General features: G+C 38.0%; 1 protein-coding gene across 2 annotated transcripts in view; it reads right to left on the bottom strand.

Moving 5' to 3' along the window:
• The window catches only part of TTC7B (tetratricopeptide repeat domain 7B), an 840,626-nt gene that overhangs the window by 409,137 nt on the left and 406,340 nt on the right, over positions 1-25,149 (bottom strand). For both annotated transcript variants that reach the window (XM_053697563.1, XM_053697564.1), the window contains exons 10-11: positions 14,278-14,361; positions 6,182-6,286 (exon numbers count right to left, since the gene is read on the bottom strand). In XM_053697563.1, coding sequence (XP_053553538.1) covers positions 6,182-6,286; positions 14,278-14,361 — 189 coding nt within the window. The remainder of the gene's footprint in view (positions 1-6,181; positions 6,287-14,277; positions 14,362-25,149) is intronic.

Below are 25,149 nucleotides of genomic sequence, written 5' to 3'. Positions count from 1 at the left end.
GGTTCTCTTAGAGGATGTGTGTCTATTCAGGAGAGGGAATACGTGTGTAGAGAGGAGATGGTGTTCATTTTCGATTCACTCAGGATATATATGTATGTCTCTTCTGTCTTCAGGTGTTATTCAGGAGATGGGACAAGTCTTCCTTATTATTCAACCCCCTTGGGTGTAGACAGTCGAGGGAGAATATCCATTTAGATTCTTCAATCAGCAGTTGCTTTCCATGGTTCCCACCTCTCCAATTTTTTGCCACCTTCTTTATTCCGATATATTTCAATGCCTTAATGTCTCCACAATGCTTTTCGGAGAAATGTCTATATAGGGCCGTCTCTTTGTTCATCTTCTCGATGCACAGAAGATGTTCCCTTATTCTTTCCTTTAGAGGTCTAGACGTCTGTCCTACATACTGTAAGCCACATGGGCATTGTAGTATGTACACCACATTCCTGTCCTGACATCGAATGAGGTCTTTTATCTTAAAGTTTTCAGAGCTGTTGTTGGATTGGAATTCAGCGGTCTTAATCCCATTTTTACACGCCTTGCACGTATGGCAAGGAAAAAAGCCTCTTACTGTTTTTCCAAATGTATCTTTCACTTCCAATGGTTTTTTCTTTTGTACACTTGGAGCGAGTTTACTTTTTAAGTTTTTAGTCCTTCTATATACAAATTTTGGTTTTCGTGGTAGTTTTTCTCCAAGGACCTCGTCGTCCATAAGTATATTCCAATGTTTGCGAAAGATTTCTTCAATGATTTTACTGTTTTCGCTATATTCAGTAATTACTGGCACATTTATAGCTTCGTCGTTGTCAATTCTGTCGACCTTGTTTTTATATTTGGTCAATTCCTTCCTCTCGATGTCTCTGATTTCTTCTATCTTTTGGTCTAAAAGTTCCTCCTTATACCCTCTCTCCAGGAATTTGGTTTTTATAGTTTGTGCTTGTTCCTCCCATTTCTGGGGATCCGAGCAATTCTTCCTCATCCTCAGGAATTGCCCTTTCGGAATGTTATTCTTCCAATTTCTGTGGTGACAACTAGTCTGGTGGACGTAGTTATTACTGTCCACCTTTTTGAAGTATGTCGATGTTTCGATGGCACCTTCCTTTACCTCTATATTTAGATCCAGGTATGTCAGTGATGTCCGGCTCCACTCGTATGTGAAATGCAGGTTGGCTTCATTTTGGTTCATGACATTGATGGTGTGTTCCAGGTCTTCTTGAGATCCTTTCCAGATCAGTATGATGTCATCTATGTAACGGCGATAGAGGACCAGGTCCGCGCTCGCTGGGCATGATTCCCAGAAGATTTCCTCCCACTTCGCCATATATAAATTGGCGTAGCTGGGCGCGAACCTGGTCCCCATCGCCGTCCCACATATCTGCCGGTAGAACTTGCCATCATTACAAAAGAAGTTGTGGTGTAGGATGTAGTAGATGCTATCCAATATGAAGTCACATTGTATAGATGGTATTTCTTCATCTCTCTCAAGATAAAATTTCACTGCTTTCAACCCTTCCTCATGGGGTATGCTCGTATATAGAGCCGTCACATCGCATGTGGCCAGAATGAAGTCCTCTTCCCATTTGATGTCTTCAAGAAGATTTAGTATTTCCGTAGAGTCCCTCAAGTAGGATGGACGTTCTCTCACATATTTTTGTAAGTGATGGTCCACATACTCGGACAAATTGCTGCTTAATGACCCAATCCCCGATATGATGGGTCTACCGGGGGGGTTCTCCAGATCTTTATGTATTTTCGGAAGATGGTATATTATTGGAGTCCTTGGGTATTGTACATTGATATAATTGTACTCTCTATCATTCAGAATATTGTTTTCACTTGCTTCTTTAAGGAGATCCATCAGTTTCTTTTTATATATCTCAGTGGGATTCTCTTTTAATTTCTGATATGTATTTTCATCTCCCAGGATCCTCTCTGTCTCCATGTCATATTTCGTTCTGTCCATGACCACGATTCCACCACCCTTATCCGCGGGCTTAATGGTGAGGTTTTGGTTCTTTTCTAGTTGGTTTATTATTTTAAATTGTTTCCCAGACAGATTTTTCTTTCTCAAACTTAGCTTCTTTGGGTCAAGATCCCGTATTTCCCGGCATACCACTGAAAGTATGTCAAATTTCAATATTGAATCCTCAAACTTGAATTTAACTTCACACAAAAAATATGTTGAATGTTTAAAAAAACCATTAATTTGGCCATCTACTCTGGCAAAGGGTTCTTAATGGAAACCAAATTTCAAGAATAGCAATGAACAAAAGTTACAAAGACTAAATTAGTGATAGAAATAATCACACAGGGTAATATAAATTAAGAATTACGATTGTGTAAAAGTAATCAGAAAGCTACAAATCTGTTCCCCTTTTGTCCTCAAATAACATAGAAAAACAGTAAGCTACATATCCCTCCCCCCGGTCCTCAAATAACACAGTACATATTAGGCAGGCAGGTACTAACGATCCTAACATAAAAAAGGAGAAATATATAGTAATCATATAGAGGAAATACGAAACATCAAACTGATAGTTAACATCACAGTTCACCAAACTGATGATGTCACAATCAATATATATAACATTTGAAATGGTGTAAATCAATAGAACACCACGAATAGCATATAACTACATGAGTATATTAACAAAAGATGCGTAAGTGCAGTAACGCAACACTAGACTAAATCGAAAGCTGTTGTTACAATGAGAATGGAATCAGGAATATAAATAAATAGTACTCCTACATACAAAACTACAAATATTCTAATGAACTATTTTTTTAGAAATATGAGCCAACAAGGCTAAACACAATGTACATACGTGTCATACAGAATAATGAACCAATAAGGTTCAACACACCTCACACACCTCCAAAGTTTGAGCCAATTAGAAAGGAGCAAAACACTAACCAATAAGATTAGGGGATTATCGGCTAAACATAACATATCTACCTTCGCATACAGAACAATGAACCAATAAGGTTCAACATCTCCTACACACCTCTAAAGTCTGAGCGAATCAGAAGGGAGCAAAATGTTAACCAATAAGATCAGGGGAATATCGGACTAATACATCTAAAGCCATAAGAATAATAGAATTGTATAAAGTGCTAATAAAATTTGAAAATTATGGCAATATAATACAAGCAGATAAGATCGAAAAAACAAATTAACAGTATAAACCGTATGACCCGGAATCACTATGGAAACCAATTCCGGGATCAACATACGGGTAGTATTGGAAAGGGTATTTAAAGACCCTCAGATTAACATTAAACCAGTCTTGAAAAAGGTCTATGTTGGACCGAAACGCGTCGACTGGTGAGTAGCAATCCAATCATTTATCTATTAGAAAAACAATCTGCACTATTATTATTTCTTTTGGCAGAAGGAAGTAATAACCTGAGTGACGCTGGAGCTGAAAATAGTCTATTGACGCTGAAGCCCATACTCCACTGCAGGCAACTATATACTCTATATAGACTGATAGAGCACATAGAAGACAGGAATCACCCACATTGGGAAACACATAAACTCTGACTTTCAACAAAAGTTGTTTTTGGTTACACATTTTTATTTTTACATTTTTTCGATTTTTGACTTTTTAATTTTTATATGTTATATTTTTTATTTTTTATTGCTCACAAATTTTGGCGGTTGCAATCATGTTGGTCACTAGTGACAATTGAGGTTTAAAATTTGAACACACATTGGAATATTTTTGCACCCATCACGGAAACACTGATTTGTTATTTACACTTCTTTTGGAATATGGACTGCATATTTTGAAGTTGTTTATTGTTTTTATTGTGTTATAAAGTTTCTATGTATATTTGAAAATTCACATTAACCTGTCACAGAATCACCTTAAACAGAACACGCATCCTCATTTTTTCCGCTAGCGGAAACGGTCACTGATCCTTTACAGGAGCAGCTGATCGGCTCCACTCTGGTCACATACAACCTAAGGGACCCGGTACAAGTGTCTAACAAACATTATACAGACATATTTAGAAGCTAACAGTGACATATAACCTTAACATCCTGTCATAACTCCAATTAATATTATCGCAGATTGATCTGACAATTACAGTGGGTAGCGCTACTACAAGATCAGCCTGTACCTCTATATTCTTTGTGATATATACCTATCCGGTAGAATTGTTATAGCTAGTAACAATACTTAAGGTATTTGTTTCCAGAATGTTTTATTAATATTTTTTATTATATATATCATTTTTTATTTTTATAATCAGCATTTTGCAAGGATTTCCTAAGAAGTATAAACGAATATTTCAGGTTTTTGCATTTGGACTTTTATAATTGTAAAACATTGTACGGATTTGTAATCAATCCACTCTGTTTATCGCATATGCATAAGTTTAGATACGGATGCCTAAATCCTCAAAGCCATCACTGAATGGTTCAGATATTGAGGTTTTTTAGATTTGGATTTGTATTCTTACCCATTGTGAAACATTGTAAAACACTGTGTGGACTCGTAATCAATCCACTCTGTCTATTACTTAACATTAAGTTTAGATACGAATGTTCTAGATCATCAAGCTATCTCAGAAGTATTGCAAAGAATTTATGTTTTGTGAAATTGTTTTTAATCTGTAATAAATTATTTGTCTTAACCCATATTGTAAAGGAATTGGTTTTACATTCTGAACCCAGCCGGTTCGCTGGCGCTTTGATACTTTCCGACTTTTCTCAGAAATGTGTCATACCTCAAGCAGCAAAAGTCTGCTCACTGTTTCCCCCAACTGAAGTTAATTCCTCTCAACAGTCCTGTGTGGAAACAGCCATCGATTTTAGTAACGGTTGCTAAAATCATTTTCCTCTTACAAACAGAAATCTTCATCTCTTTTCTGTTTCAGAGTAAATAGTACATACCAGCACTATTTTAAAATAACAAACTCTTGATTGAATAATAAAAACTACAGTTAAACACCAAAAAACTCTAAGCCATCTCCGTGGAGATGTTGCCTGTACAACGGCAAAGAGAATGACTGGGGAAGGCGGAGCCTAGGAGGGATCATGTGACCAGCTTTGCTGGGCTCTTTGCCATTTCCTGTTGGGGAAGAGAATATCCCACAAGTAAGGATGACGCCGTGGACCGGACACACCTATGTTGGAGAAATGATGGTAGGGAAATCAATCGCTTGAGCAATTTATCATTTGCGATCATATATAATTTAGGATATTAAGAGAATTAAGAAACATTATTTAAACATGTTGACGTTCTGGGATGGGATCCAATTTTAGAGAATAATAAGAAAGAATTAAAAATGAATGTCAAAGACTGAAGAAGTATTTAAAAGGGACAATAAAGATAAATGTATTTGAATTTTGTTTTGCCTTACAGTGTTGGAAAATAAATAACAAAAAGAATGTTTACTACCTGTTGGGTGTCTTTGGTTGTCTGCCTCTTGCTTTTTAAAAAAATTAAATTAATTTCATGTAGGTGGGCAATACAGCCATTCAGAGGAAATAACAGTGACACTTAAAGAATAAAAAACAATGTTGCATGATCAGTGCATATAATGTGTGTGCTTCTCAAAATTTCTGCTTCGAATGGTGGTGTCCTGGCAGATCAGCCAACTCTCAGATTAGCCAATTCCATCACAAATCTCCTTAGTGCGCATGCGCTTCATCAAGTCACCACATCAAACACATATCCGATGCACTGTAATTGCTACATCTTCACTATCTTTTTTGCCTAGCAAAAATAAAAAGTGTAGATGATGCAATTACAGTGCATCGTATATATGTCGGGTTAGCAAGCAGATCCGTTGTAGAGATTAACTTCTGTAGTGGAGCGCATGCGCACTGAGTCAAATTTTGGTCAGACTTGGTTGATCTAACAGACTTGCGGCGATTGGAATGTGGTGATGCGCTGGAGAATGCGGTGACGCAGTGGAGCGCATGCGTAGTGAAGCAAAGTTGCGGTGACATAATTGGCTAATCTGTCAGAAAAGTGGCTGTATCTTACAACTTTATTCATCTCTCCTAATCACTGTAGATGCAAAATCACACCATGTTAACAAAGAAGAACTGTATATTTACTAATTATTTCACTAAGCATAACTAAGCATTTTTTAATACAATCTCAAGGTGTTTCCTGTCCCTTTAATGACGTCATCAGTGACTTTAAACAGTATTAAACAAACTTACCCAATGCAAGGAGCCCATGCACAGCTTGGCAGCAAGAAGTGGTATAGTGGCATCCTCTGGTTTTAGGCGTATACATTCTTTTAAAATCTTTACAGCTCGGGCAGACTAAATGTGCAAAGAGAAATAGGGATTTTAGTATCAGTCAAATAACCATCTGCACATTATGGGCTTGGTTACGTGAAGTACAATGGATATACTTCTATTTTCCTTCATTCTTTTGGTATGCTTTGTTGAAGGAGCACTACCGTGAACTATCTGAAAGCCAATGACAAAAGGCATATATGTGCAGCCACCAATCAGCAGCTTCTGAGCCTACCTAGGTATACTTTTCAACAAAAGAGACAAAGAGTACTAAACAAAATACACAACAGAAATACATTTAAAAGTTATTTGAAATTGCATGCTCTGTATCATGAAATAAAACATTTCATGTCCCTTTAACATACAATAGCAACATTTTGGGCTCCACTTGGGCCTGTGTCTGGAGGGTATTATGTGCAGTAGCTCATTTCAGATAGAATATCGACTTAAAACTGTGTTCAAAATGAGAACAAACTTGTAGCAGCTGAAACTGTTTACATGAACACATAAATAAGTAACATATAAGCCCCCCCCCCCACAAAAAAAATCAATTAAATTACAAATATAGCCAGCAGCTATCACTTATTGTGATCACAAATATTGTAATTCTCAGAGAATATCCACATTTCTCAACAAGTCTCTACAAATTAAAGGGACACTAAACCCAATTTTTTTTCTTTCATGATTCAGATAGAGAATGCAATTTTAAGCAACTTTCTAATTTACTCCTATCGTCAATTTTTCTTCGTTTCTTTATTTAAAAAGCAGGAATGTGATGCATAGGAGCCGGCCCATTTTTGGTTGAGAACCTGGGTTATGCTTGCTTATTGGTGGGTAAATGTAAGCCTCCAATAAGCAAGCGCTATCCATGGTGCTTTTAAAATAAAGATAGCAAGAGAACGGAGAAAATTTGATAATAGGAGTAAATTAGAAAGATGCTTAAAATTCCATGCTCTATCTGAATCATGAAAAAATAAATTTGGGTTCAGTATCCCTTTAATATTATAAATCATAAATAACAAGGAATATGTTGTGAAATTGTATGTTCGTGTTTATAAATTGAGTCTTAAAGGGATATTGAAGGCATTTTTTTATGTTTAGTATAGGAACAATTTAGCACATTGCAAAGGTCTGCATAAAAAACATAATTTATGCTTACCTGATAAATTTATTTCTCTTGTGGTGTATCCAGTCCACGGATCATCCATTACTTGTGGGATATTCTCCTTCCCAACAGGAAGTTGCAAGAGGATCACCCACAGCAGAGCTGCTATATAGCTCCTCCCCTAACTGCCATATCCAGTCATTCGACCGAAACTAGCCGAGAAAGGAGAAACCATAGGGTGCAGTGGTGACTGTAGTTTAAAATTTAGACCTGCCTTAAAAGGACAGGGCGGGCCGTGGACTGGATACACCACAAGAGAAATACATTTATCAGGTAAGCATAAATTATGTTTTCTCTTATTAGGTGTATCCAGTCCACGGATCATCCATTACTTGTGGGATACCAATACCAAAGCTAAAGTACACGGATGAAGGGAGGGACAAGGCAGGTACTTAAACGGAAGGGACCAATGCCTGTAGAACTTTTCTCCCAAAAATAGCCTCCGAAGAAGCAAAAGTAATAAATTTGCAAAATTTTGAAAAGGTATGAAGCGAAGACCAAGTCGCCGCTTTGAAAATCTGTTCAACAGAAGCCTAATTTTTAAAGGCCCAGGTGGAAGCCACAGCTCTAGTAGAATGAGCTGTAATCCTTTCAGGGGGCTGCTGTCCAGCAGTCTCATAGGCTAAGCGTATTACGCTCCGAAGCCAAAAAGAAAGAGAGGTTGCCGAAGCCTTTTGACCTCTCCTCTGTCCAGAGTAAACAACAAACAGGGAAGATGTTTGATGAAAATCTTTAGTCGCTTGTAAGTAAAACTTTAAAGCACGGACTACGTCCAAATTATGTAAAAGACGTTCCTTCTTTGAAGAAGGATTAGGACACAATGATTGATATTCTTGTTGGAAACTACCTTAGGTAAAAACCCAGGTTTTGTACGCAGAACTACTTTATCTGTATGTAAAATCAGATAAGGAGAATCACATTGTAAAGCTGATAACTCAGAGACTCTACGAGCCGAGGAAATAGCCATCAAAAACAGAACTTTCCAAGATAAAAGTTTGATATCAATGGAATGAAGGGGTTCAAACGGAACTCCTTGAAGAACCTTAAGAACCAAGTTTAAGCTCCATGGAGGAGCAACAGGTTTAAACACAGGCTTAATTCTAACCAAAGCCTGACAAAATGCATGGACGTCTGGAACCTCTGCCAGACGCTTGTGCAAAAGGATAGACAGAGCAGAAATCTGTCCCTTTAAAGAACTAGCTGATAATCCTTTATCCAAACCCTCTTGGAGAAAGGACAATATCCTAGGAATCCTAACCTTACTCCATGAGTAATTCTTGGATTCACACCAATGAAGATATTTGCGCCATATCTTATGGTAGATTTTCCTGGTTACAGGCTTTCGTGCCTGTATTAAGGTATCAATGACTGACTCGGAGAAGCCACGTCTTGATAAAATCAAGAGTTCAATCTCCAGGTAGTCAGTCTCAGAGAAATTAGATTTGGATGATTGAAAGGACCTTGTAGTAGAAGGTCTTGTCTCAGAGGCAGAGGCCAAGGTGGAAAGGATGACATGTCCACCAGGTCTGCATACCAGGTCCTGCGTGGCCACGCAGGCGCGATCAAGATCACCGATGCTCTCTCCTGTTTGATTTTGGCAATCAGTCGAGGGAGCAGAGGAAACGGTGGAAACACATAAGCCAGGTTGAAGAACCACGGTGCTGCTAGAGCATCTATCAGCGTCGCTTCTGGGTCCCTGGACCTGGATCCGTAACAAGGAAGCTTGGCGTTCTGGCGAGACGCCATGAGATCCAATTCTGGTGTGCCCCAACGATGAACCAATTGAGCAAACACCTCTGGATGGAGTTCCCACTCCCCCGGATGAAAAGTCTGACGACTTAGAAAATCCGCCTCCCAGTTCTCTACACCTGGGAGATGGATCGCTGATAGATGGCAAGAGTGAGTCTCTGCCCAGCGAATTATCTTGGAGACTTTTAACATCGCTAGGGAGCTCCTGGTCCCCCCTTGATGGTTGATGTAAGCCACAGTCGTGATGTTGTCCGACTGAAATCTGATGAACCTCAGGGTTGCTAACTGAGGCCAAGCTAGAAGAGCATTGAATATTGCTCTTAACTCCAGAATATTTATTGGGAGGAGTTTCTCCTCCTGAGTCCACGATCCCTGAGCCTTCAGGGAATTCCAGACTGCACCCCAACCTAGAAGGCTGGCATCTGTTGTTACAATTGTCCAATCTGGCCTGCGAAAGGTCATACCTTTGGACAGATGGACCCGAGATAGCCACCAGAGAAGAGAATCTCTGGTCTCTTGATCCAGATTTAGCAGACGGGACAAATCTGTGTAATCCCCATTCCACTGACTGAGCATGCATAATTGCAGCGGTCTGAGATGTAGGCACGCAAATGGCACTATGTCTATCGCCGCTACCATTAAGCCGATCACTTCCATGCACTGAGCCACCGTGGGGCGCGGAATGTAGTGAAGAACACGGCAGGAATTTAGAAGCTTTGATAACCTGGACTCCGTCAGGTAAATTTTCATTTCTACAGAATCTATCAGAGTTCCTAGGAAGGAAACCCTTGTGAGGGGTGATAGAGAACTCTTTCCCTCGTTCACTTTCCACCCATGCGATCTCAGAAATGCCAACACTATGTCCGTATGAGATTTGGCAATTTGGAAGTTTGACGCCTGTATCAGGATGTCGTCTAGATAAGGGGCCACTGCTATGCCCCATGGTCTTAGGACCGCCAGAAGAGATCCCAGAACCTTTGTAAAAATTCTTGGGGCTGTAGCTAACCCGAAGGGAAGAGCCACAAACTGGTAATGCCTGTCTAGAAAGGCAAACCTTAGGAACCGATGATGATCTTTGTGAATCGGTATGTGAAGGTAAGCATCCTTCAAATCCACTGTGGTCATGTACTGACCCTCCTGGATCATAGGTAGGATTGTCCGAATAGTTTCCATTTTGAACGATGGAACTCTGAGGAATTTGTTTAAGATCTTTAGATCCAAAATTGGTCTGAAGGTTCCCTCTTTTTTGGGAACCACAAACAGATTTGAATAAAATCCCTGTCCTTGTTCCATCTGTGGAACTGGATGGATCACTCCCATTATTAGGAGGTCTAGCACACAGCATAAGAATGCCTCTTTCTTTATCTGGTTTACAGATAATCTCGAAAGGTGAAATCTCCCTTGTGGGGGGGAAGCTTTGAAGTTTAGAAGATATCCCTGAGATATGATCTCCAACGCCCAGGGATCCTGAACATCTCTTGCCCACGCCCGGGCGAAGAGAGAAAGTCTGCCCCCTACTAGATCCGCTGCCGGATAGGGGGCCGTTCCTTCATGCTGTCTTAGAGGCAGCAGCAGGCTTTCTGGCCTGCTTGCCTTTGCTCCAGGCCTGGTTAGATTTCCAGGCCGGCTTGGATTGCGCGAAAGTTCCCTCTTGTTTTGTAGCAGAGGAAGTTGATGCTGCACCTGCCTTGAAGTTTCAAAAAGCACGAAAATTAGACTGTTTGGCCCTTGATTTGGCCCTGTCCTGAGGAAGGGTATGACCCTTACCTCCAGTAATGTCAGCAATAATTTCCTTCAAACCAGGCCCGAATAGGGTCTGCCACTTGAAGGGAATGTTAAGTAATTTAGACTTTGAAGTCACGTCAGCTGACCAAGATTTAAGCCATAGCGCCCTACGCGCCTGGATGGCGAATCCAGAATTCTTAGCCGTTAGTTTAGTCAAATGAACAATGGCATCAGAAACAAAAGAATTAGCTAGCTTAAAGGGACAGTCTACACCAGAATTGTTATTGTTTTAAAAGATAGATAATCCCTTGTTTACCCATTCCCTAGTTTTGCATAACCAACACAGTTATATTTATATATTTTTTACCTCTGTGATTATCTTGTATCTAAGCCTCTGCAGACTGCCCCTTTATTTGTTCTTTTGACAGACTTGCAGTTTAGCCAATCAGTGATGGCTCCCAGGTAACTTCACGTGCACGGTGTTATGTATATGAAAAACATGAACTAACACCCTCTAGTGGTGAAAAACCTGTTAAAATGCATTCTTAAGAGGCGGCCTTCAAGGTCCAAGAAATTAGCATATGAACCTCATAAGTTAAGCTTTCAACTAAGAATACCAAGAGAACAAAGAAAAATTGGTGATAAAAGTAAATTGGAAAATTGTTTAAAATTACATGCCCTATCTGAATCATGAAAGTTTTTTTTGGACTAGACTGTCCCTTTAAGTGTTCTAAGCTTGTCAAGTATTTCAGTCAATGGAGTAGCTGTCTGAAAGGCCTCTTCCAGAGACTCAAACCAGAACGCCGCAGCAGCAGTGACAGCAGCAATGCATGCAAGGGGCTGCAGGATAAAACCTTGTTGAATAAACATTTTCTTAAGGTAACCTTCTAATTTTTTATCCATTGGATCTGAAAAAGCACAACTGTCCTCGACAGGGATAGTGGTACACTTTGCTAAAGTAGAAACTGCTCCCTCCACCTTAGGGACCGTCTGCCATAAGTCCCGTGTGGTGGCGTCTATTGGAAACATTTTTCTAAAAATAGGAGGGGGGGAAAACGGCACACCGGGTCTGTCCCACTCCTTAGTAATAATTTCTGTAAACCTTTTAGGTATTGGAAAAACATCAGTACACACCGGCACCGCATAGTATTTATCCAGTCTACACAATTTCTCTGGCACTGCAATTGTGTCACAGTCATTCAGAGCAGCTAAAACCTCTCCAAGCAACACCCAGAGGTTCTCAAGCTTAAATTTAAAAGTAGACATATCTGAATCAGGTTTCCCCGAGTCAGAGACGTCACCCACAGACTGAAGCTCTTCCTCATCTTCTGCATATTGTGACGCAGTATCAGACATGGGCCTTAAAACATCTGCGCGCTCTGTATTACGTCTAACCCCAGAGCTATTGCGCTTTCCTCTGAATTCAGGCAGTCTGGCTAATACCGCTGACAGGGTATTATCCATGATTGCCGCCATGTCCTGCAAAGTAATCGCTATGGGCGTCTTTGATGTACTTGGCGCAATTTTAGCGTGAGTCCCTTGAGCGGGAGTCAAAGGGTCCGACACGTGGGGAGAGTTAGTCGGCATAACTTCCCCCTCGTCAGAATCCTCTGGTGATAATTCTTTTAAAGATAACAGCTGATCTTTATTGTTTAAAGTGAAATCAATACATTTAGTACACATTCTCCTATGGGGTTCCACCATGGCTTTTAAACATAATGAACAAGGAGTTTCCTCTATGTCAGACATGTTTATACAGACTAGCAATGAGACTAGCAAACTTGGAAAACACTTTAAATCAAGTTAACAAGCAATTTAAAAAAAAAAAAAAACGTTACTGTGCCTTTAAGAGAAACAAATTTTGCCAAAATTTGAAATAACAGTGAAAAAAGGCAGTTAAACTAACGAAATTTTTACAGTGTATGTAACAAGTTAGCAGAGCATTGCACCCACTTGCAAATGGATGATTAACCCCTTAATACAAAAAACAGATTAACAAAACGAAAAATATGTTTTTTAAACAGTCATAACAACTGCCACAGCTCCTACTTTTGAAGCCTTTTGAGCCCTTCAGAGATGTCCTATAGCATGCAGGGGACTGCTGAGGGAAGCTGAATGTCACAGTTTGTAATTTTAACTGCACCAACTGTAACTTTTATACTATAACAGGGGAAAGCCTCAGGAAACTGTTTCTAGGCAAAAATAAAGCCAGCCATGTGGAAAAAACTAGGCCCCAATAAGTTTTATCACCAAAGCATATATAAAAACGATTAAACATGCCAGCAAACATTTTATATTGCACATTAATCAGAGTATATACCTCTGATAGCAAGCCTGATACTAGTCGCTATTAAATCACTGTATTTAGGCTTTAACTTACATTAATCCGGTATCAGCAGCATTTTCTAGCAAATTCCATCCCTAGAAAAACTTAACTGCACATACCTTATTGCAGGATACCCTGCACGCCATTCTCCCTCTGAAGTTACCTCACTCCTCAGACATATGTGAGAATAGCAGTGGATCTTAGTTACTTCTGCTAAGATCATAGAAAAATGCAGGCAGATTCTTCTTCTAAATGCTGCCTGAGATAAAATAGTACACTCCGGTACCATTTAAAAACAATAAACTTTTGATTGAAGAAAAAACTAACTATATTTTACCACTTTCCTCTTACTACCTCCAGCTATGTTGAGAGCTTGCAAGAGAATGACTGGGTATGGCAGTTAGGGGAGGAGCTATATAGCAGCTCTGCTGTGGGTGATCCTCTTGCAACTTCTTGTTGGGAAGGAGAATATCCCACAAGTAATGGATGATCCGTGGACTGGATACACCTAACAAGAGAAAACATGTCTCCAAATTAATTTTAACTGTTAATTAGTAAAATGTCTATGCTTTTGCAAAGCTAGTTCAGGCATGAAAACATGAGTAAGTTTAACTGGTCTCTTTTCCTGCAGCCAATCAGTGGTCAGATGTAAAATGATTACACTGCTCTAAGAATTAACAGTCTAGCACAGTGGTGGCAAACCTTGGCACTCCAGATGTTTCAGAACAACATTTCCCATGATGCTTAGGGAAATGTAGTTCTGAAACATCTGGGGGGCCAAGTTTCCCCATCGCTGGTCTACCATGTAACAGGCTTGACTGTAAACATAATGAGCTCTATGTTGTTAGAATATTTTATAAGTAAATAAAATGTTTTCTTTTACTAAATGTCTTACTTCTGCAAAGGGGTTAAATACAAAGTTGTGGTGTTCCAGGAGTGCAACTGTATACTGTAACTATGTGTTTAACACTTTTAAGCCATGTTTTGTATAATGCATATAGTATTCATTACTACAAACTAATTGTACTGAATACAAGAAGTGTCAATCACCTTTCCTGCAGCCATCAGTGAGAGGGCAAACTGGTACCACAGATGGAACTCCTCAAATGCAAACTTCATGGCTCTTTCCAAACACTGGTATAAAAGAAAAAAGATTTATCCATTTAAAATCCTGTGCAAACAAGTCTGAAATATTCAGTTTGTTACTATAATCTGACCACCCACACCACAAACTGGAAAAAAAAAACAAGAGAAATTTGAACTATATATATATATATATATATATATATATATATATATATATATATATATATATATATATACACACACATAATTTATGTAAGAACTTACCTGATAAATTAATTTCTTTCATAGTGGAAAGAGTCCATGAGCTAGTGACGTATGGGAAATACATTCCTACCAGGGTGGGGCCTCAAAATGCCTCCCACACACACATACCTTAGTTTAACTTAGTGAGGTGTAAAAAGGAGTAAAAAGCATAAAAAAGGGAACTGGGAAAAAAGTGCTTTTATACAAAAAAAATCATAACCACCAAAAAATAGGGCGGGTCTCATGGACTCTTGCCACTATGAAAGAAATTAATTTATCAGGTACGTTCTTACATAAATTATGTTTTCTTTCATGTAAGTGGCAAGAGTCCATGAGCTAGTGAGGTATTGGATATAATACCCAAGATGTGGAAGTCCACAGAGTCACTAGAGAGGGAGGGATAAAATAAAAACAGCTATTTACGCTGAGAAATTAAATCCAAATAATAATTAAGTTTTTCATAAAAATTATAAAAACTCAAATCATAGGCACTAGAAACAAACAGACATCTGCCTGAAGAACCTTTCTACCAAAGACTACTTCAAAAGAAGCAAACACATCAAAAAGGTAAAATTATAGTAAAAATATACAAAGATAAATTTGATCAACTGAAGCTTCATTCTTGAAAACCCAAGATATAGCGACTGATCTAGTAGAATGAGTTGTAATACGCTGAGGCGAATACTGCTCCTCCTCCAAATAAGCTTTGAAAATCAAAAGCTCCGACCAAGATGTCAAGGAAATGGCAGAAGCTTTCAGACTTTTTCTGATACCAGAGAAAATAACAAATAGACTAGAAGTCTTACTGAAATCTAAGTAGTTTCAACATAATCTTGCAAAATTCATACCACATACAAAGAATGTAGGAATAGGACACAAAGAAGAAACAATCTCTCCATTAATGTTGTTAAAAATTCACAACTTAATGCAAAATGTAAAATGTAAGACGTATCTCGCAAAACAGCTTATCTTGATGGAAATCAGATAAGGAGACTCACAAGAGAGAACAGACAATACGGAAACTCTTCTAGCAGAAGAGAAAACCAAATAAATAACCAAAGAATGCAGAGACTCCAAAGGAAAAACCTGCAAAAACTTAAAAACCAAATCGAGACTCCAAGGAGGAGAAATTGAATTAATACCAGGCTTGATATGAAACAAAACCTGAAGCAAACAGTGAAAATCAGGAAGCTGAACAATCTGTTTATGAAATAAGACAAAAAAAGCAGAGATTTATCCTTTCAAAGGATTTACATACAAAAACCAGAATTCAGATCATCCTGAAGAAACTGTAAAATCCTAGGAATTCAAAAGAATGCCAAGAATAATCATGAGTGTAACACCATGAAATATAGGATTTCCAAACCCTAAAAAAATATAGGATTTCCAAACCCTTTGAAACCGATTCATATACCTGTATCATAGAGAAAAAATAACTGAAACTTCTATGAATAAAAACTAACGGCTAGATTACGAGTCTTGCATTATGAGTAAAAAAGCAGCGTTAAGCCTCATAATGCTGCTTTTTTACTACCGCTGCTATTACGGGTCTTGTAGGTACAGCTGTCCCGCACACTTTTTTTGCCTTACCGCAGGTCAACTTACGCAATTTGCGTAAAGTCTTTTTTCAATAGGACTTCCATTGCGCCGGTATTACAAACTTTTTTTTTTTTAGGCCAAAAAGTGAGTGGTACAGCCTATCCCGCAAGATTCGTAACACATTCTAAAATCAGTAGTTATGAGTTTTAGACTATAAAGCTGTAGCATAAAACTCATAACTAAAGTGCTAAAAAGTACACTAACACCCATAAACTACCTATTAACCCGTAAACCGAGGCCTTCCCGCATCGCAAACACTAAAAGAAAATTATTAACCCCTAATCTGCCACTCCCGACATCGCCGCCACTACAATAAACATAATAAACATTGGCTAGAATTCTATCAGCCAATCGGAATCTAAGGGAAGCCATCTTGGATGATGTCATTTAAAGAAACCTTCATTCGGGAAGAAGACTTCGTTCGAAGAGGATGCTCCGCGCCAGATGTCTTGAAGTTGTATCTGCTCCGTGCTGGCTGGATGAGGATAGAAGATGCCGTCTGGATGAAGACTTCTGCCCGTCTGGAGGACCACTTCTCCCGGCATCGTTGAGGACTTCTTGCCGCTTCGATGAGGACTTCTCCCGGCTTCGTTGACGATGGATGTTGGATCTTTAAAACTGGAAGTGGATCTTCAGGGGGTTAGTGCTAGGTTTTTTTAAGGGTTTATTGGGTGGGTTTTATTTTTAGGTTAGGGCTTTGGGCTGCAATAGAGCTAAATGCCCATCCAAATGCCCTTTTCAGGGCAATGGGAAGCTTAGGTTTTTTTAGTTAGGGTTTTATTTGGGGGGTTGGTTGTATGGGTGGTGGGTTTTACTGTTGGGGGGTTGTTTGTATTTTTTTTTTCAGGTAAAAGAGCTGATTTCTTTGGGGCAATGCCCCGCAAAAGGCCCTTTTAAGGGCTATTGGTAGTTTAGTTTAGGCTAGGGGTTTTTTTATTTTGGGGGGGATTTTTTTATTTTGATAGGGCTATTAGATTAGGTGTAATTAGTTTAAATATCTTGTAATTTGTTTTTTATTTTGTGTAATTTAGTGGGGGTGTTTTTGTAATTTAGGTAATTTTATATAATTTATTTAATTGTATTTAATTTAGGTAATTTATTTAAAGGAACACTGAACCCAATTTTTTTCTTTCATGATTCAGATAGAGCATGCAATTTTAAGCCACTTTCTAATTTATTCCTATTATCAATTTTTCTTCATTCTCTTGCTATCTTTATTTTAAAAAGAAGACATCTAAGCTGTTTTTTTATTCAGAACTCTGGACAGCACTTTTTTTTATTGGTGGATGAGTTTATCCACCAATCAGCAAGAACAACCCAGGTTGATCACCAAAAATGGGCCGGCATCTAAACTTACTTTCTTGCATTTCAAATAAAGATACCAAGAGAATGAAGAAAATGTGATAATAGGAGTAAATTAGAAAGTTGCTTAAAATGTCATGCTCTATCTGAATCACAAAAGAAAAAAATTGGGTACAGTGTCCCTTTAATTGTAGTGTAGTGTTAAGTGTTAGTGTAACTTAGGTTAGGTTTTATTTTACAGCTAAATTTGTATTTATTTTAGCTAGGTAGTTAGTAAATAGTTAATAACTATTTAGTAACTATTCTACCTAGTTAAAATAAATACAAACTTACCTGTGAAATAAAAATAAAACCTAAGATATATACAATGTAACTATTAGTTATATTGTAGCTAGCTTAGGGTTTATTTTACAGGTAAGTATTTAGTTTTAAATAGGAATTATTTAGTTATTAATTGTAGGTTTTAATTATATTTATTTTAATTATATTTAAGTTAGGGGGTGTTAGGGTTAGACTTAGGTTTAGGGGTTAATAAATATAATATAGTAGTGGCGGCAACGTTGGGGCAGCAGATTAGGGGTTAATAATTGTAGGTAGGTGGCGGCGATGTTAGGGGCGGCAGATTAGGGGTTAATAATATTTAACTAATGTTTGCGATGCGGGAGTTCGGCGGTTTAGAGGTTAATATGATTATTATAGTGGCGGCAAAGTTGGGGGCGGCAGATTAGGGGTTAATAAATGTAGGTAGGTGGCGGCGACATTGGGGGAGGAAGATTAGGGGTTAGTAAATATAATGTAGGTGTCGGTGATGTTGGGGGCAGCAGATTAGGGGTTAATAAGTATAATGTAAGTGGCGGCGATGTCCAGAGTGGCAGATTAGGGGTTAATAAGTATAATGTAGGTGTCGGCGATGTTGGGGGTGGCAGATTAGGGGTTAATAATTGTAAGATTAGGGGTGTTTAGACTCGGGGTTCATGTTAGGGTGTTAGGTGTAAACATAAATTTAGTTTCCCCATAGGAATCAATGGGGCTGCGTTACGGAGCTTTACGATGCTTTATTGGAGGTGTTAGTCTTTTTTTCAGTCGGCTCTCCCCATTGATGTCTATGGAGAAATCGTGCACGAGCACGTACAACCAACTCACCACTGACTTAAGCAGCGCTGGTATTGGAGTGCGGTATGGAGCACAATTTTGCTCTACACTCACTTCTTGCCTGATAGCGCCGGGCTTAGGAAAACCTGTAATACCAGCGCTGTAGGAAAGTGACCGGTGACAATAACGTGCAAGTTAGCACCGCACCCCTCATAACGCAAACTCGTAATCTGGCTGTAAGTGTTCAAATTCCATGCCTTCAAATTTTAGAAATTTGAGATCCTATTAAAAACTGGGCCTATAAAAAGAGACCAAAGCTGGCAACTGGACATTCGGACAAAGTCTGCATGCCAAAACCTGAAAAGCCATGCTGGTGCTATCAGAAACACATAAGATTGTTCCATTATGATCTTGGAGATCACCCTTTGGAAGAAGAACCAGAGACGGAAAAAAGAAAGCTGGTTGAGAAAACAGAGAACTGCTAAAGCATTCATCATTTCCGCCTGAAAATCACCAAACCAGGAAAGGTATCTGAAGATTCCTGTTCAGGCTAGAGGCCAACAGATCTATTTCTAGAAGACCCCACATCTGTACATTTGAAGAAAAAAAAACACATCTGGATGGAGAAACCACTCCCCGGATGAATAAAATGACGGCTGAAATAATCCGCTTTCCCATTGTCTACACCGGAGATATGAATCGCAAAGTCTTGACAAGAGTTGGATTCTGCACAAGAAAATATCAAAGATACTTCTTTCATCGCTAAAGGACTGCAAGTCCCCATGGATGATTGACATATGCCACTGTCTGTGACATTGTCTGATTGAAAAAAAAAAGTAAAGTTCTCTCTTCAAATAGAAGCCAAGCCTGAAGAGCTCTAAAAATAGCAGAGTTCTAAATATTGATTGGAAACCTCTCCTCTTGAGGATTCCAAACACCTTGTGCTGTCAGAGATCCCCAGACCGCTCCTCAACCTGAAAGACTTGATCTGTTTTGATCAAAATCCAGGAAGGACGAACAAAGGAGGCCCCTTTAAACAATAAGGTGATGGTTAAAGCAGTCAGAGAAAGCTAAGTGTTGGGATTAAAGTATATCAACTGTGATAACTGAGTATAATCAATGCACCACTTGTGCAACATGCAAAAGCTGTAGAAGTTGCATATGAAAATAAGCAAAGGAGATTGCGTCCGATGCAGTGATCATAAGACCTAAAACTTTTTGTCACATAAACACTAAAGAGAATTATAGAGACTAAAAGTTTAGACAAGCTAAGAGCAATTTCATTCATCTCTTGTCTGTTAGAGAAAAAGCCATGGACACTGAATCTATTTTGGAAACCTAAGAAGATGACCTTAGCTAAAAAATCAAGAAACTCTTAGGTAAATCGATCCTCCAACCATATACTTGAAGAAACAACATTGTTTCGTGTGAGATTCAGCTAAAAGAAAAAACTGAACTAGTATCAAGATATTGCCCAAAAACACTGCAATACCTTACCATCTGATTACAGAAAGAACACCACCAAGAACCTTCGAGAAAAATCTTGGTGCTGTTGCTAGGCTAAATGGAAAAGCAACAAATTGGTAATGCTTGTCTAGAAAAAAGAATCTCAGAAAACAATAGTGGTCTGGATGAATCAAAAAAGTGAAAATAAGCGACCTGCAAGTCTATAGTGGATAATAAAAAAACCTTGCTAAACAAAAGGTAGAATAGTCCTTATAGTCACCATCTTGAAAGTTGGGACCCTTACAAAATGATTTAAAGTTTTCAATTTCAGGATTGGACCTGAAAAAAATCTTCCCTCTTAGAGACAATGAATAGATTGAAAATAGAAGTCCAATCCCTGTTCCTGCTGAGGAACTGGTACAATCACCCCTGAAAACTCAAGTTCTGAAACAAATTTCAGAAAAGCCTGAGCCTTTACAGGGTTTGTTGCAACATGAGAAAGAAAGAATCTTCCCAAGGAAGATCTCATTCTAAAATCTATTTGATCCCTTGAGAAACAATATTCTAATGATTTTGGACTGAACCTGTCCAAATGTCTTGAAATAACTTAATCTGCCCCCTCCACACCAGAAGAATTGGTTTCAGGGCCGCACCTACATGCAGACTTAAATTTGTTTCTTATAAGGCTTGGAATTATTCCAATTCGGAGATAGTCTAATTAGAGCCAGAAGCCTTAGGGAAATGAGAGGTTTTCTGTTCTCTATTCTGACGAAAGGAACGAAAACAAATGAGAGCTTAAAATTTACCCTTAAATTACTTATCTAAGGGCAGAAAAAACTTCCTTGTCCCCAGATATAATAGAGATAATACAATCCAATTGAGAACCAAACAAATTATTACTCTGAAAAGATAGAGATAATAATCTATATTTAGGCACCATGTCAGAATTTCAAGAATCAAACCATAAAGCTCTTCTAAATAGAATAGCTAAAAACATAGATTTGACATTTATCTTTAATGACATCAAATACAGTATCATAAATAAAATTATTCACATATTGAAGCAAAAAACAATGTTATATAATTCAGAATCTGATAACTGCTATGCTGACTGTCCAACCAGAAAGTTGAAGCAGTAGCAACATCATCCTAAGAATATAAACAGTATGCAAATATGCTCTTCTAAGGTAAGATTCAGGCGTCCTTAAAGGATCCTGAAAAAAATAGGTACTATCTTCCATAGGAATAGCAGTACATTCCCAAAAAGGAACAAGGTTTAGACCATTCTTTAGCAAACATATTACAGATAGCATCTAGAATAGGAAAAAAACCACAGGAGCAACCTTAGAAATCTTTAAACACAGAGTTTAAATGAATATCAACTTAGATATAAGGAGAACTAGACTCCTCAATACGTAAGGTTAACACTACTTCCTTAAAAGAGAATGAAAATGTTTATTTAGTGGCAGCGGGGTCCGGGAGCAGCGGGATAGGGGTTAAAAACTTTATTTAGTTGCGGCGGGGTCCGGGAGCGGCGGGATAGGGGTTAAACATTTTAGTATAGTGGTGGCGTTTAGTTACAGGGTATAAATAAAGATGGTAAAAAGCCGAATAGCAGCGAGATCGATGACTGTTAGTTAACAACAGTCCGATACTCATCGCCCGTACTTGGTGCACGGCTTTTTGACGGCTTTTTTTTATAAATATGGAGAGCGTATTCAGGTCCACAGCCGCGATGTTATGCGAGCGTATTGGTGCCGGTGAATGCAGCATAGTTGAGGCTTTGATAAATATCCCCCATAGTCTTCTTACGGCTGCAGCAGTAACATTTTTATATCTGCAGAACTTTAAGGTATATTAAACTGAGAAAGTAAAAATAGTAAATGTAATTGTACACATAGAAACATTATCAGCATAAAATAATATGATAAAGTAAGTGCCCATAATTAAGCTGAGGGAATAAAATCAGCTTGACAATAATAACACAATTAGCTTTTGGTAGAATTGTGTGCAGGCATCTTGGTTTCTACAGTAACATCAGAGGCCAGATCCGTTTGAGACATATCGCAAAATGTAACAAAAAAGAAAAATAACATTTAGACAAAATATCCAATATCCACAATGTAACAGTTTCAGAAAATAAGAAAAATTCATGATAGAATTTTTATAGAAAAAAATAAAATCAAAAGCAAGCATCATAGCTCTCTATAAAAAAAATGAAAGCAGCAAGTAAAAGAGGGAGAGGCTTAATATAATAAATTTAGGCGAAAGAAATTACGCAAAGATGACGCAAATGCAGAGAAAAACACTTTTGGCGCCAAAGCTAACACAATTAAATGATGTAACTCGCGTCATAACGGTGCGACTTCACAGGTAAAAAAATTTGCGCCAACAAAGACGCAAGAAATTATGCGACTCTCGTCACAACAGATGCAACTTTGTGGCAAAAAAAATTCACGCTGAGAATGACGCAATAAAAAACAGCATTTTGCGTCCTCGCGAGCCTAGTTTTCCCGTGAAAATTTTTGAAAAACAAAGTCAAATTTGAAAAACTGAGGTAAGAGAAAAATTTACATAAATAAACTCCCCAAAACATAAATTCAATACTAAAACTGTTAGACTGCAAAAGGGAAATAAACATAGACCTGACTCATGGCAAATATAAGCAAATATATATATTTAAAACTTTATAACATAAAGCGCCAAACATAGCTGAGTAGGGCAGCAACTAACGATTATTTTCATAATCAATTAATCAGCAGATTATTTTTTCGATTAATCGGATAAAAAATAAGTTAATTAATTTTTTCCTATATTAAAAATAAAATCCACATACTGAGTGTTATAAATATAAACTTCTGACTAAAACTTTACATTAAAACAACTGTTGGTCCAATTTTAAAGCAGCAGAACACATTTTTATAATTAAGCAAAACAAAACCACAAACTGTTTGAAAAGTGGTAGAACTAGTAATAGGTAGACTATACCTGTTAATAACATTGTGTTATTCACTCTTTCAGAAACTTTGCATTGAAATGCAAAAATGTCACCATGGCCACATGCTCCTGACTGAGGCTGGCTCTCTTTTTTGCAGCTATTTTGCCTGCAGCAGAGAAAAGGTGCTCAAATGGTGTTGAGGTGCCCGAGATGCATAAATAGGGCTTTTGCCAATTTCACCAAGGTGGGATATTTATCTTTGTTTGTTCTCCACCAATGCAAGGGGCCTCTTGACAAAGTAAGCCTGGACTTCATTTTAACATAAAAATATCTTGAATATCTATATGCAGTGGTAAATACCCAGCTATAAGGTTAGGGGGAAAAACATCTAGTCTGCTCTTAAAATAACAGATATATACATAGAGGTTGAATTTGGTACATATTTCAAATTAATTAAAAATAGAAATAAAAAAAAAAGGTAAAAGGGCTAAAGACCTAATATCAGTAACAGTACATATATCCGCAATAGCAAGCGATCCCCTAAAAATTGAACAAACAGGTAATAGTGACATCAATTCATATAACAAATGCCATCAATTTAGGGCTAAGTTTAAATAAAGCATAGTCCCAAATCACCTGATTTTATGTAAACAATCCAAATGATGACTCCTATTTTATTTCTGGGTTGCACATAAGACAGGTGTAGTTTATAACTTAAAAAGAAACTTATAGTGTCCTAAAAAAGTGAAAAGTAAACATCTGTAGACGTCCTTTAGGCTAAGGGCCTAACCATAAAACACAATACCATGTGCAGGAGCTCATTGGAGTAAAGCAGCTGGTGCTGTGCACGGGCCAACTAATTGCAAACCAACTAATCAATTATAAGATTCGTTGACAACTATTTTCATAATCGATTATTATCGATTATGCAGATTAGTTGTTGCAGCTCTATAGCTGAGAGTGTCTTAAAAAAATAATCCATACTTACCAGAAGACACCCATCCACATATAGCAGACAGCAAAACCAGTACTGAAAAATATCAGCAGAGGTAATGGTATAGGAGTAGAACGTCGATCTGAAAAGGGTGGCAAGGGATGAATCCCTGCGACCGATTACAGAGAGACTTTGAAAGGATTTCCCATGGGTGCAACCACTAAATCACCAGGCAATACTCCCTTCACATCCCTCTGACAAACACTGTACTCTGAGAGGAATTGGGCTTCAAAATGCTTAGAAGCGCCTATCACAGAAGAAATCAAGCACATCTTGTTTCTCCACCTCCACAGGGAGGCAAAGTTTGTAAAACTAAGGTATGTGTGTGGTGGGAGGTGTATTTATAGGCATTTTGAGGTTTGGAAAACTTTTCCCCCTCCTGGTAGGAATATATATTCCATACGTCACTAGCTAATGGACTCTTGCCACTTACATGAAAGATATATATATATATATATATATATATATATATATATATATATATATATATATATATATAAAATCCATAGGCATCAACACTGGGTTGGCTATGAGTAGATACATAAATACCACATTTAATGGTATGTACTCCAACAAAATGATTAGATGGTATGTATTGTAACAAAATGATTTAATGGTATGTACTCCAACAAAATGATTAGATGGTATGTAGTGTAACAAAATGATTTAATGGTATGTACTCCAACAAAATGATTAGATGGTATGTATTGTAACAAAATGATTTAAAGTGAAGGTAAACTTTGATGGTAAAAAACACTATTAAAAACAGGGGCCACTTTCATTCATCAAAGTTTAGAAAGCAGTCATGTTGATTATAAACTTACCTTTCTTCTCTTCACAGCCGGAGCAGCTTCCCCCGCATGGAGATCCACTCTTAGCACGTCAGCGATGACTAATCCGGCTTCCATCAATAACGGCATGGCCTCAGGCAATGATATCCCTGGGGGAAAGCCGTGATTGGAGGAAGTCGGATTAGTCATTGCTGACGTGTGAAGAGAGGATCTCCATGCGGGGGAAGCTACTCCGGCTGGGAAGAGAAGAATGGTCAGTTTTTAAACAAAACGGCTGCTTTCTAAACTTTGATGAATAAAAGTGCCCCTGTTTTTAATAGTATTTTAAAAAAACGGGCTTTCATTCATCAAAGTTTACCTTCACTTTAATTGTATGTACTCCAACAAAATGATTAGATGGTATGTATTGTAACAAAATTATTTAATGGTAT

This window comes from Bombina bombina, chromosome 1, assembly GCF_027579735.1.
Source record: "Bombina bombina isolate aBomBom1 chromosome 1, aBomBom1.pri, whole genome shotgun sequence".
NCBI lineage: Eukaryota > Metazoa > Chordata > Amphibia > Anura > Bombinatoridae > Bombina > Bombina bombina.
This window is presented reverse-complemented; position numbering and strand designations above follow the sequence as displayed.